General features: G+C 33.6%; 1 protein-coding gene across 1 annotated transcript in view; it reads left to right on the forward strand.

The window, feature by feature from the left end:
• CSMD1 (CUB and Sushi multiple domains 1) overlaps nucleotides 1–15,357 on the forward strand; it is a 1,279,784-nt gene that overhangs the window by 872,738 nt on the left and 391,689 nt on the right. The window contains exon 11 of the mRNA XM_067294827.1: nucleotides 6,444–6,547. Within this exon, the coding sequence (XP_067150928.1) occupies nucleotides 6,444–6,547 (104 nt within the window). The remainder of the gene's footprint in view (nucleotides 1–6,443; nucleotides 6,548–15,357) is intronic.

A 15,357-nucleotide genomic window follows, 5' to 3' on the forward strand; every position in this document is an offset into this window, starting at 1 on the left:
TGTGTCTCATTAATTGCAGTTGTACCTATACCAAGTTAGGAAAAACACTGCTGTGGAAAATAGTTTACCTTTCAGAGGCTTTGGGCAATAGAAATCTATTGTTGCATAATGGAAGATGGAAAAACAAAAATATTTTGCTATCTGTTTGACTTTACAAAATGTGGATCCCAAGAGTACCAGCTACCACGTAATTTCAGTGTTTTAAGAGGAAAATTTAATGGTCATTAAGGCTCCTATATTTAAAAACAACTTACAATTTCTGAATGAATAACAGTTAAATTATTTTTTAATATCTGAGATTAAATATCTTCACTGCTGCTCAAGCAAATTCCTCAGTAGGATGAAAATGTACTCGGACCCAACATGTATTACCTTAATGGGTTAAAATTATACAGAACCGTCTTTCCTGTTTAGGAAATGACAGATGATCTACAATTGGAATCTAATTTATGTGTAATTCTGTAAGCTCTTGCTAACTGAAACTTCATTATCCGGATGCAAAATTTGTGACAAGTGATATCATATACACCCATATTTCATGTGTGAGCACAAGCATTTATGCCTTCTGATGAAAGTGGTATTCTTAATTTTTCATATCCAATTACAGTGCTCATGTGTCAGATACCAGTATAGCTTGGCCCAGTCTGACTGAGGGGAATTTAGACAGGATTGTGAAAATAAAAAAGATGCTGTTTATTTGTAAGAATAAATAAATAAATATATATATATATATTTTGTGCAAACTGATAACCTGTTTTAAAGGTCATTATTTTTGCTCTTTCTGTTCTTAGTTTGTTACATTGATTAATAATACTTCAGCCCAGTATGTGTTTCTTGTAGTAGTCAAATATTTGAATCTATAATCACATCTAGCCTATAATTAAAATATTTATGATTTTGGATCCATCAGTTCTTCACCCTTGTTGTAGATGAAGATTTTTAAAATGCCTTTTAGGACAAACTTAAAATATTGTTTATTTATTTAATGTAAAAACTCACTTTTTTCAAATATTTAAATAAAAATGTAAACACCATCTCCCCCCTGGATTTTGAAGAAAACTGAAAGTGAGTAAGTTTCTCCTATTTCTGGTAAAAAGCCCACTGAAAATACACTTAACTGTTCTTGCCACCTTTCAATTCTATATCATTTCAAGGAAGAAAGCGCTGCCTAATTAACAGAGATCTGAATTAGGAGTCTGGATAGTAACATTTCTCAGATTACTGATTTCTCTTTGGCAGATTTCTTAACCTGTCTGTATTTTGGTCTTGAGTTGTAGTAATAAGGATTGACTTCCTTTGTAAAGCATATTGATATCTTCTAATTAAAATTATTTGTAAACCCAACTGTTACAATTTCTTAGTTAAGAAAACAAACAAACAAAAAATCACTCCTTGAAGTTTTCAGAGTCAATAATCAAAAGAGAAGGAAAAGTGGGGGGAAAGGGAAGCTTGATCTCCTGTTTGTGAACGTGCACCTTCTTCTAATGTGAGTAGAGGTGGCAAGGGCCACAGAGGAGACGGTAGGCAATGGGCAACACGTAGTGCTAGAACAAACTTGGCAGTGGGTAAGGCAGTCATCAGTTTCAGACTATTTAGTGGATTATGCTAACAAAGATGATGTTTGTTGGGATCTGAATTCAGGGTCTAATGAAGACACCTAAATGTAAATGTTTACCCCATAGTTGTCTGCAAATGCGTTAGGTGCTTAGGCTTTCACTTTAGTCAGGGACATACAGGGAAGTAAACAGAGCAAATACTAGTGTCTGGCAAGCAGAATAACTCACCAGGGTCCATTAATTGTGTTGGTCAGATCTTTACTGTGAACACCTAAAATGTTGGAAAGTTGTGCTTAATAAAGCTGAAGCTTAGTTTTCTGATGTTTTATGTTTCAGGATTTCTTTATTTTGATTGGTGATGTAACTGCACCCAAATCCAGTTAGATTTACATTTTTGCAGTAAGAGATGCCAGAGAGCTGTATTTATAATAAATTCCTATTGTTCGTAATATTTTCCAAGTTCTGTTTTTATAAGTCTCTGAGAAGAGACAAGTGAATAGTAACTTCTTAAAGAATCTTTACTGAAAATCTTTTCTGTTAAAGAAACTCCCTAATTTTTCAAAAAATGTTCCCCTTCATGTATTTTCTTCTTGCAAGCAAGTTATCCTGGTTGCACTAATGTCAGCATATCTCTATCAAGCATTCCTCTGCATTTATAACTTGTACTTCAGGATAGTGTATACCCACTGGTCAGGCTAATTTGACATAGACATTCTCGTGTTTTTTGAGTTGGGGAAAAGGAAGTTGTCGTAGTTCACATTCTATGGATGATTATATTTGTATAAGAGCTACCTAGCTTTATTGCTGTTTCTAGTCAATGATCTGTGCCTTTTCAACAGGATTTTGGGCGTAGTCACCCTGCTTTTAAGATTTAAAGACCTGTTACTATAGGAGGGATGAGCTAGGGAGACAGCATATTTTTGCAACAAAGTTTTACGGCAGACTGATCCATCCTATGTGTTCTTTAATGCTGGTTCATCCTTTGACATGGCTTCTTTATTACTTTGTTCTCTAAGTAAAATAGATGTTCCAAAAAACAGTTAGTGCTCTTGTTTAAACAGCCAGCTCTTCTTTCTTTTTGAAAAATTTAAAAAGGTTCAGGAATCTGAAAGAATATAGTAATCCTTCCATGCTTGTGAATGTAGCAATGTTTTCTTCTACTTCCAAGTTCCTTTCAGCATAAGGTGCCTGTAAAAGAAGATGATTCAAAACCATTTGTATGATCACATATTATTTTCAAATTTTATATAGCACCTAGGAGAAGATGTGAAGTAGGTAAATACACTATTATATTTGAAGCTAATATGTCAATAAAATGGAGTAACTTGTAATAGTTGCAAACAGCTTTCCTTAAAAAGCCGTTATAACAAAAACATTTTCTATTTACAATTTTAGAACTTCAGATTAGGAATCCTCAATTCTTTTTCCCTGTTCTTCATACTTTTTTTTACTGTGTTTGAAGGCAACAGATTCTCTCACTTTATTTTCTTGTCTTCAAGAGAAGCTCCATCAAGGATCCCCTACTTTATTTGATGTATTTTTGCATAAGACCTTACATTAGTACCTGTTTGCTCATTATAAGTTGTTTGCTTGATCTGTTTGTACATTTGAGGGAGATCTTACAGGTAGTCTTCTTTTCTGCTTTCGTCTTAAAACAAAACTTAAAGCAAAGCTGCTCTCACTTTGTACTTTATTATTGAGTATGTGAATTACTAACATAATTAAGAATTATAATAAAGTCAGCCGTCTTAACAGTGAGAAGAAGATGCATACCTAGGCATTTTGGAAACATCACCCTGCAGTGTCACCTCTTGCTTCTTCCAGGAAGAATGTCCATACTGAGATTTCTGTTATTACAACTCTTGTGCTGTCTTCTGTCTTCCCCCATTATTTGCTATAGCAATTATGCCAGCAGAAGTGTAATGTGTGCAAATGTACAAGATAAAGGAAAAAGTAATTATGACAGAAAATTCACTTGCAGAGCTCTCATTAGGCACCTCCATAGGTGTCTCATATTTTTAAGCTTTTTTATTTACCAGAGTCTATTTATCTAATCATTAGTAGTCATTCTGAATTGCTTATAAGGGAACTTCATCTCTCATGCATTTAAGAGAAGAAACAGGATCATTCTTCTGTAAGAGTTACAATTGGTCATCCAGAAACAAACATAATAGGTTTAGAAGTAATTTTTGCATTTCTTTTTGTAATTATTTTTTTCTTTTTAAATCAGTTCAGAGTAAGCATATTTAATGATGATAGACTAATATTATTGTTTATGTAATTGCAAAGCAACATTGAATCTGAAGAAGTACCTAGTTTTCTAGTTTACTGTTTTTCAGTATATACATAATATTATTTAACTACAGGTAGGTATATTGTTCTTGCTGATACTGGTTCAGTCCTTAAGTTTTTCCCACATTCTGTTCATATCTATATCCCCACAAAAATGTCTTGCATTCTTTCTCAAAAATAAATAAACTACCCTACCCCCCTACTTCTAACAAATCTTAAAAATCCCTCTAAGGATAATCAGTTTCATCTAAGGTGGAACTCATTTTATGTAAAAGTTATCTATGTAAGCATTAGTCTGCCATAGGTCACCCAGACTCCCCATATAGTCAGTGAAAAAGGGAAACTCTAAACGGTAATTTCATCCATTTTAGGACAGGTAATGTGAATTGTGGTCTGTATGCCTGTTTCTCTCCACTGGCAGTAGAAGGAGCTGTAGACTAAATGCTTAATGTTTACATGATAAAATTTAGGTTTTATGAATCATATTAAAGAATTTAAATTAGATCTCTTAACTCTCAACCATCTGAATGTTTGCAACATCCTTTCCTGTGTGTGAAGGTGAAATGTATTAGCATAGAACAATGATTAGTAGAGAAGTGAAATTACATAGCAAGATTTTGTTTAATAGTAACTAACATTTCTTCACATGCAATATATTTCTCATAAAGAAACTTTTTGTGTGACATTTCCTAGATGCTTTACTATGTCTTTAAAACTTCCATTATGGCTTATTTCCAATTACTTTTTTGTAATTTATTTTATTACTAAAGAGATGGAGGTTTATGTTTGTTTTAAATTGGAATGTAAGTTTGTGAGTTTAACCAAATACAGCATATTAAAATAATGCATTACCATATTTTCCAGTAGAACATTCTGTCAGCTTTTTTTTCCAAATAAATTAAGGATTGCCTTAAAAGTAGTTGTTTTCAATGGCCTTGATTCAGGAATGAAATTTTGCATACTAACCAGTGTTATAATCTAGGAATACTAGAAGGTACATCAGGAACAGGCAGAAATGTATATTATTTAGTCCACAGTATGCTGCCTGAAATTCTCATGATTTTTGAAACATAATTTAGGTAAGGAAGTACACTTTATCTCACAATATGGCAGGCTGGCAAAATATGCTATAAAGGACCTGTATTAGATCACAGAACCCCCTTATGGGGGTCTTAGTCCTGGAGTAAATTTTAACCTACTTTTTGAAACATTAAAATAAAAGTAGCAGAGATGACAAAGCAAGGTACGAAAGCCAAGATGTGAATTTGTAGCAAGAGGTAATACATTCTATTAGACCAATTGGTAATTTCTTATAAACAGAATCTTCTCTTTAGGCTTCTCTTTAGATTAGAGCAACAAAGTTCAAGGTAAGTCTAGTCTACCGTAGTGGTGTAGGTTCCTTCTGCAGTTGGTAGGACAGGATTCTTCCTATTCCAACACAGATATGAGCTAAATGGGATAAATTCCATCCTATAATTGCTTGACTTTTCTAATATCAAGGAAGTTTAAACAACTAGTTTAGCCTGAATGCTTACTCTTTGCAGAACTAAAATTTGTGAGATGTGTTCTGCTATTAACATCACACTGGAATAAACTCAAGTGCATGGAGACCATTGGCTTTTCATGTGTTTGTCAAAATAGTAGCAGAAGACAACTGTTGCAAGAGGCCAGAATATGTGCCAAATATTGCTGTTAACCACAAAACAGAAGAAAAATTAATCACATTTACATGCAATGGATGAAACTATATGAAAGTTTGTCCAGAAATATCTGCCAAAATTAGTATAAAGATAAAATGAATAATTTTATTGGAAAGTCTTTGCAGCATTTTGCACTTTGATATCAAGTTGTCTGCAGAAATCTTGGTATCAAAATGCAGAAAGGTACAGGATATGTATGTATACATACTGCAGCTACTACTCACCAATACCGAACTCTGAAAAGTGCTTATCTTAGAAGTGTTCCAAGCAAAACTAAATCTATTTTCATACTTTATTTTGTCTCATAAAACTACAGTTTTAGAAAATTGTAATTTTTCAAACAATTCTGAACAAAGTATTTTTAATTTTTATGGGCAGTTCATGATTAGACATTGAGTGAAATTGTAATTTAGTAATTTACATAAGGAATTGTCTGCTTTGGTATTTCTGTGCAGCCTCCACCACCTTCTCATGAAGTGATAGTTCACACCTGCCATCTTGTTATTGTATAATGTAACTAACTTCATATACTTTCAGTATTATCCTATATAATTTTTATTATCCTATATAATTTTTACTGAATTATAGTAATGTAGAAAACAACTTTTCAGTAATAAGAACAGTTGTTATCACCAGTTAGTGGTGATGGATGTCTTTAGCATTTGATAACTCTAAAACACTACACCAAAGGCTTCTGCCTTGGTATTAGAAAATACAGAAATTTCTTTTTTCACATTTTCTGTGTCTTTCTCGAGTCAAGTAAGAATAAGTGAAATCAGTAGGCGTGAATCCTTTATGACTTGACTTATGCTAGTCAAACTTTTTTTTTCCTAATTAGCAGATCAGGTAACCTGTATCTGTGTTTTGAAATAACTAACTTACTTCATTTTAATAGGTCATAAAGCTTGCTTTTGAAGAGTTTGAACTGGAAAGAGGCTATGATACCCTTACGGTTGGAGATGCTGGGAAAGTTGGTGATACCAGAACGGTGTTGTATGTGTAAGTACAGAACTTCAACAGCTTTCTCTGGAAATTTGCTGTCATAGGTTATTTATTCTGAGTAACAAGATACCTATTTAACTTTAATATTAATTTTTTTTTTTGCATAATGTAAGCTTATATTTAAGGTATCGTCAAAAAATAGTTCGTTACACCCCCCACCCTGGTCTTCAGTTGCATCATTATCAACTTAACTGATATTACTGACCAAAAGCTTGTGAATCATGGGCGGAGAACTCATTAGAATTTTTTTAAAGCAGAAAAGTTTTTTGTTTCTTCAACAACAACACATTTTCTGAATAACTGTAATTGTTTTTAACAAGCAATTAAAGGCATAAAAAAATGGCTTAGCTTCCAGCAAACAGACATTACAACTTGTATATTAAAAAACCCAACTATTAATTCTTTTCAAAATTTGTATATATAAACAGTTGGATTAGGCAACAAAACTTTGATCACATTTTTGGAGCAAGAAAAGAAAAAAACAAGGGTTTTACTGAGAAACCTGTACTGATGCTACGAATCTTTCTATGAAAGTGCATGGATCACTATTCACTGAAGTTAGTTAAACATGTTTCATGGACTTTATAATAGAGTGTACATAGTAGTGGGTGAGGTAATATAAATATATGTAATGCATATAACACATGTACATATTTATAAAGTTAAAAAATGCTTTACATAAACTGTAGTAAAATTCCCATCTCTTGTATACGTACTCCCTTCCCCACAGTTCTTAGACAATGTGTGTTATAGCTCAGTTATTTATAAAATTAAATCAAGATACCAAAGTTTGACTCCTAGACTCCTAAAGCTTTGCTTTCCCTCTACTTCTTGCCCAAAGCATTTTGTTTTTTATTAATGCCTCTGTAGCAAGAGTCTTGTAGCTTCAATAACCCTTAGACGGCTGAATATTTTATTTTGAAGGCTTTCTTTTTAGTAACTTCCACTAGTCATAACTAATGCTAACCATACTAAAGGACCCTTTAATGAAGAAAGATAGTTTCTAGTTTCTAGGTTTTTAAAATATACACAGATATCAAGTGAGTGATGTTAAAAATTCAGGCTGGAATTCTGGCTGTATGTAAGTGCAAACATTTTGCCTGACTCTGGACATCTACAAACTAAATAGCTGAGCTTGAATTGGTTACTTTATGCCCTCTGGATTAATGGAGAGAATAGGCTCCTGTAGAGACTGGATTCATTTCATCTACCTTAACCATCCTTTTTTAGATGAGAGGAATTACTTTTGACAGATGCTCGTTTTCCTTCACATGATTGTAAAGGGAGCTCATCACAAGACATTTTAGTTGTAGCTTGTAGATGGCTAAGTTAGCACATTATGTGTTATTTCACAGTAACATTATTTGACATTGCATAGAAATTTACTGGACAAAGGCAGTATTGAACACCTTTGATAAAAGCATCCATCATCATTTTATATTTTGAGTCACTTTTTGGAGACTCCATGTAAATTCTGAGATGAATTTTGCATAATCTTAAAAAATGGATACAGTTAACACAGAAATTATTTTAAATTAATTAAAATATTTTTTGATGGATGAGTCTGGGGGGGAAATATTTCCTTTTAAATTATTTGTTGATAAATTCCTAATGTTTATTAATGGATACTTTCTGAAATACGGTATCAAAGACAGTACATAGAACATGCCTAGTTTAATTGATTTTAAGAAGCTAAGACTGGAAAATGATTGGATTATTCACTCATTGCGTTTGTTTCTTGTGCTGCAATAGCAACTAGCTGCTACTAAATAGATTGAATCCCTTATTCTAAGTGCTGGAAAAAGAAAATAAGAAATAATTCCTGCTCTAAGAACTTAGTATTTAAGCATAACACCCATGTTTACTTTTTCTTCTTATGTTTTGCAGACCTGTTACATACTTCTACAATCATTTTGGAGTGCTAATTTAACTGGTTGTTAATTGTTGATTGGAGAAAAGATATGCAAATTTTTCTGTTTGTATTGGGATACATTTTGGCTTACAGAAATTCCAAACCCACTTCAGAGTCAAGCTTCTGAACTCCTTAGTAAATTTGGTACCCTGAATACTTCATTCCATTGTTACGTTGAGGTGTTCACTCTGTATATCAAAGTTTGCAATTTTAAAATTACTTATCAAGTAATTATTTATTAAGCTTCTTTCTTTATTTTTTTTATTTCAAGGGAATTAACCTGTGATTACATAATCCATATTTATTTTCTGTGACTGCCAGAGGAAAAAACAAAATTAATAGTCTCAGCTCATATTAATTGTTATTTTTAGTTTGTATCTAAGAGGGCAAGCCCCCATAATCGCATCACTCTCAGTAATTATTTTTCACTCTAAAAATATTCTGAAGACTTCTATGGCAGATATCCATCTCAGAATCCACTTTGGAATGCACTTGCATTTCTAGCACTACTATAATGCTCTCACTACAGAGACATACAGTACCTGTTCCGACCCTCCCTTCAATATGATTTTTGACTGAAGTAGTTCCTGTTTTATTCTTATTTCCCTATAGCCTATCACTTTGGATTAAAGATGGAAGGGCCAACACTGTACTGTAATGTAAATTGTGCGTTTGACTGAAAAGGGGGGTATGCAATTAGATGGATCTGCCTTTTGCATTGCAATGCTTTGCATGTTAGCATTGCCCTGAAAATCATTTAATCAAGATAGTAAATGATTAATAACTTAAATACAATGGAAATCCAGAAAGGTCAAAATATGAAACTAGGAATTTTACAATAATTAGTAAATCTGAATTTTTATTGGGACACTGTTTTTGTGATTATTAAACCCTGGAGGTATCATGCATTATGAAATACAGTATATTTAACCTGCATTGCAGATATGCTGCATTTGCTTTGCTTTTGTGGATGCAAAGCAACTTTCTTCCTAAAACACTAGGTCCACTTGTAGACTCATAACTAAATGTCAGTGATATTCTTACCAAAATTTTCTGTTAGTTTTAATAACTTATATTATATTTAATGAGGTTTGAACAGCACCATGCAGTATTTTATTCTTCCCAGGAGAATGAAGCAGCTTACAGCAAAGATTTTTCTGGCTAGACTTAACTTATAACTTTTCAGGAACTTTTAAAAAAAATCATATAGCTTTTCTAATGCTGAGCAAGTTTCTCTTAGCAGCTTAGATGCCAACATTTTTGCAGAAAGTCTACAAAATACCACTGTAGAAATTAATGTATTTATCTTTAAAGCTTCTTAGATTTAAAAAATTAGTTTGAATCAACTGTGAGAAAATAGAAATTAGGTTTGATGTAGAAAAGTATTTAAGTGATTTGAACCTTTTCCTTCCATATAATGATGTCATGTCTGAACACACAAGCCTGAGCTGCATACAGATTTTTCCAGGTCTCAAAGCAGCTAGAGCCCTTGAGGTAGCAGCAGACTCTGGTGCTTTATCCTAAATTTAGTACTGATACCTTACAATGGAGCAGGGCTCAGTTATGCCAGGCTGTTTATAAACCAGCTATCCAGTGGACATTGGGATCTAGCAGAATAGTAAACAAGGGAACTTTAGGAATTTGATGGAAGAGGATTTGTGGAGTTGACAAGGATTACAATATATAAATGAACAGTCACCTCACAAGCTGTATAATGTGCAAATTCTCAAACATTAGTAACAATCTGTAAGACCTCATAGCTGCACTAGTAAGTACAGCTAGATGAGGGTGGAGAGGGATACCCATCTTTAAAAAGGGGGAAAGAGGAAGGTCAGAATATAGAGTATCCAGCTCAAATTTAACTTCTGGAAGAAAATGGAAAAGTAATTAAAAAAAAATTGTAAGTACATGTAAAATAGCACTGAGATGGAATAACAAGCACTATACATTGATGAAGAGCAAATCACTTCAAATCAATTTAATTTATTTCTATGACAGTTTATCTGGCACTGCGAATAGAGTAAAAAAAGTACATGTCATTGGTTTTTAATAAGAATTGAAATTTATGTTGGTCAGAAATGAAAATATGAAAAAACAATTACTTTATTCACAGTTCATATTCCTAGTCATAATTAGAACTGACAGCAACATCTGTGCATAGGGGGCTTAATGTTTTGCATGTTTCAGTTTCTTAAAATTCCCTAATTTTAGGGCCTATGGTAAACTTTGCTAGGCTTGCATTTGTAGAAAATTTTGCCATCAACAGCTCAGTTAATTAAAGGCAGAAATACTTGTCAATATTCTTTATTTTTTTAACAATTGCTTCATTTGGAAGCATTACTTGATTAAAAAAAAAATTAGCTGTATTATTTTATGGTGTATGTATGCTGAGATGGTTAACTCTGGAAACAGAGCAACAGAACTTAACTGAAAATTAATCTAATGGGTTTAGGCTGTAAAGTTCTGATTGTAGTTATTTTTCATGTTTAAGAGAGGCTGACTAGAAGCTAACAACTACGCCTGCAAAATTATCCAATAGCAATAACTATGTATGAGGTCAGGGTCATCAGTCAGGACACTTCCTGCAATGCCTCCTTCTGTGCTCCTAAGTTCTTATTAACTAAACTAACACTTTGCATTAGAAGACTTGCTTTACTTTTAAATGCTTTTATTTAAATATTTCTTGCAACAATAATGTATTAAAACTTAATTTCCTTTTTTGAATTGAGTCCCTGAATTCATCAATCTGCTGTTAAATGTTCTTAAATAGAACATCAAGCAATTTTATTTTTTCCATGATACAGAGAAGAAGAAATCACAAATTAGTCATTCAAACCCTGCTACTTAGGTCAGCTGTCTTGGTCCGCAATGCAATGATCTGTGACAGAGAGATGCTGTTTAATAAACATTGATCCTTTTCTTTTCACACACACTTTGGAAACTTAATGGGTGTTTAGAGAGCAACCTACCTTTCCATAATGGCTAAAAGTTAGGTTTTCTTTTTATATATCTTAAACACTATTGAGTCTGGCTTCCTAATAACTTATTTTATTTCATATTACTTAAATTCAGAAGAAAGAAAAGTAAGGATTTTTAGAAGTGGTAAAATTTAGGAGAAAGAAGGGTTTTATAATACCGTATTGGAGTCTTTCTCCACTGATTAGCTAAGCAGTTGACATTGTTAGTATTAAAAGAAAAATATAAAGCCAAGTAAAATTGGGGAATTTTACTGACACTTATTGCCTATCTCAGCTTCAGCAGTAAAAAGTTGCAGAGCTTTACCTTGCCATATGGGTGCAATTAAGCACACACAGAGCATAGTGATTTGTCAACTGTGAAGAATAGAACAATACCATAAAACTGTTCCTCTAAAAGGAAAAGAAAACCTGGACAAACAATGGAAAGGCATTTACTTCAAAAAAGGAAAATATTTTCCCATATTGAGAACTCAAGATGTTTATGACTGAATTTTAAAGGGACTTTCTGCTTTATAGAGTTTAATGCCATAAATGTGAAACTATTGACTTCTGAATGCTGTGCTTCATGCAGCTTAATTTATTGTTCTAATGCCTCCAAACCACACATTTAATTGCTTAAAATATTCTGCACAGTAAGAGAACAGGAAAAGGGAAAATAAAAGATTGCAGAAAAGGCTCAAAGCTTTTTCACAGATATATATGGAATATCATATCTATGTATCTATGTGTCTGTATGGAATATTCTTAATTGGAAGAAGGCATGCTTTTAAAACTACAACTTAATAGGTAGCTAACATTTGTAGGAAATAGGTGCTCAGGTGATACTAAGTTTATCATAAAGGATAATCTGTAAAGATGAAACCAGATATTGTAGCAGAGGTGCTTGAATACATATGTGTAGATGAAAACTGTGTGCTGGAATTTTTTTTTTTTAATGAAGCCTTGAGGGGAAAAAAAAAACATTGAGAATGTAGTTGTGGATAAAAAAAAAAAAATTTAAATGGATTTTTAGGCCCCTGACAATTAGATCTCAGCCCTAAAATCTAAACCTCAGTCTCTTTCATGGATCAGAGAGGCATCTCATTCTCAACCCATCATAACTAAGAGAAGCTGTTGGAGGTTTTTGGTTGTTTATGTGTTTATAACAGCAATAAAATATATTAAGAATTCAATGCATGTGTCTGCAATCACATGCTTTCTAAATTTTTTTATAGTAATGTATTATATTCTTTTTATGTCCATGCTACTTACATATATTCCTATTTTGATGCCATGCATCTGCCATAAACTTTTTGAATTTGAGCATTTATTAAGATCATCCTGTGCTGCTTACATATTCTAAACTGAATAAGAACAAATATTTCTGGTCCTGAACAACATGCTTAAAAGCATTCCCATGGCTCATTCTTCTTTGAAGTATGGCTCTGGATTCTTCTTGATAACTAAGGTCAGAGGAAACCAGTGCAAAAAGTTTCTTCCTCTCACAGTTATCTTTTCTAACTCCCATGCCCTCTGTTTCTGTGCACAGTCCTGAGAAGCTTGGCTATCACTGCTTCATCAGTTCTATCAGTTGCCTCAACATTGTTACCCTCTTTCATATAGAGGTGACCTAGGATTGCCCGTCCCCACATTGAAATGATTTTAGTGCCAGCCAACATGTCTGAAGGGCTGGTCTCCAAGTCTCCATTCCTCACCTTTCTAAACAATCGTGTCGTCAAACAGTTACAGGTTTGGACAAACTTAGTCTGCAACACACTTGTCAGACAGACTTGTGTTCCCATAAGATCAGACCTTCCCTATTTTGTCATCCTCCTAGCTGAAGGAAATGGCTCTATATACAGAGGAATTGGGAAACCCTGAATAAAAAAACAAATCCTTCTTTTTTTCTGCTATTTTTTCTTTTCTGCTTTACTGTTCTTCCCCACCTTTTTTCTTTTCTTTTTTTTTTTTTCTGAAGGCTTGCATTTGCAGATTATGTGAAAATAAGTAAGGAGGAAAGTATATTCCATTAAAGTTTTAGTCTGTATACAGTATTTTATTGCATTTTCTCTTACTCTACAAAACCCTTACCCATATCAAAAGTTTGGAACAAAAAGTGAATTTCTTAATGCAGTTCACAAAAATGGTGAGATTCTGTCAGTATCCAGAAGAGAGGGACTTCAGTTACCTTCCAGACTTTGAGTAGGAAGATGAAAGGGTTTTAGTGTTTCATCCATAATCTTCTTTGTCTTGAGGTGCTTGTTCAGTGAGTTCATTCATTGCTTCACTTTCTACATAATCTTAGTTGTTACTTATTAGTTTGATGGTCTTGACCTCCAGAATATTCACATTTACATTGGCATTCATACACATCACAGGTTTCAGTTTCAGACATTTTACTTCCAAGCAATGTTATCTTTGTACTGTCACTATGTCTGTCTGTCATCCCTAAGACTATGACTCTGGTGATTGATTTAGGGGAAATGTGTCAGCCATCAGTCATGGACTCACTCTGTACAATTCTTTATCTATTTCCTTGGACATAAATATTGATACAAATATACTCTGACCATGACTCAGAAGTTGAAGTTAGGAAGAACCTACTTACCTCACCTATGCCAGACAAGACATTATTAGAGCTAGCCAGGGAGTTGGTGAACATAAACATTAGTGAGCATGTCCAGAAAGCGTAGATGTTAAACACTACATATCACTTGTGATACCTTCTGGTTCAATTGAGATGTGCTCATCAACTCATCATTTGGCTCCATAAACAGAAGACAGGATCCACAAACAAGACTGCATCACAAATAAATACTTTTGATCCCAGAATGATCTGACTACCATGGAGGGCTTTCTTACCTCATTTTCAGGGTCCTGGGATATAGATGCTAATGGTTAGTGCTGCATTTATGCATGAACTGATAAACAGGAACAATTTTCTGTACCTTATGCAAAGAGGTATTTCTCATTGTTTCAGTATGTCTGCCAGTCACCAGAACTCCGGTAGATACCTCAGCAGATCCTTTGTAGTTAATCATAGATGATTCAAAAATATTTTGTCTTGTGCAAATGAGGTATTCACAATATATATATATATATTTTTATGTTTTCCAGAATAAAAAATGCTGAGTGAGTATTCACTACCTGAGATATTCAGATTCAGGCTCGCTGGAATGTGCTTTTCTTCTGCTATGGGCCCCAGAACTGATTTATAGTTTACATCTCCCCTTCTGTCTCCTGTTCCTTAGATCTCTACATTCACTTGGAATTTCAGACAGGGTTTGGATGGCATCCTGTTGAGAACCGCAAGTTGTACCATGCAATTATAGCACTTGAAATTAGTGATTTCCTAGTTAACAGACTTATCAGGCAAAAGCATCTTTTCTCAGTGGGATCTCCCAGAACCAGTGTCATAAACTGAACCAGAATGGACTGGACAGTCTGGATGCTAGCTATCTGAACCCTTGGGTCCTCTGCAGGATGAAATTTCTCCTGGAAATTAGAAGCAAGTTATTGTGTGAACAGAGAAACTGGTGAATCCTTATTTCTTACAGATTACTTCTTTACTTGTAATCTGTATTTCCCATCCCTCTCCTGAACAGTCTTAGCTCTGTCCCCAAGATGTGAACCTGAGCAAGCAATGGCATATATTTTGACTGGTACACATCTACATGACTGAATAGGCCATTGGCATTCTGAAGGGATACAGCATTAAGATGAAGGCTGACTTTCTTGAGTCTTTTTCATACATCAAATTGCTGATTTTCAACAAGCATGTAGGAATTTAGATACCTTTATTATCTCCTTCCTGTGCCAAATATGGTTAATATTAGTCAATTCAAATTATATTAGAGACACAACTAAGAATCAGATGGGTGGATAATCTGAATGTGTAGTTATTATTTCACTGAGAAAATATATATTTAAAAAAACCC

The sequence above is a fragment of the Apteryx mantelli genome, chromosome 3, assembly GCF_036417845.1.
Source record: "Apteryx mantelli isolate bAptMan1 chromosome 3, bAptMan1.hap1, whole genome shotgun sequence".
Lineage (NCBI taxonomy): Eukaryota > Metazoa > Chordata > Aves > Apterygiformes > Apterygidae > Apteryx > Apteryx mantelli.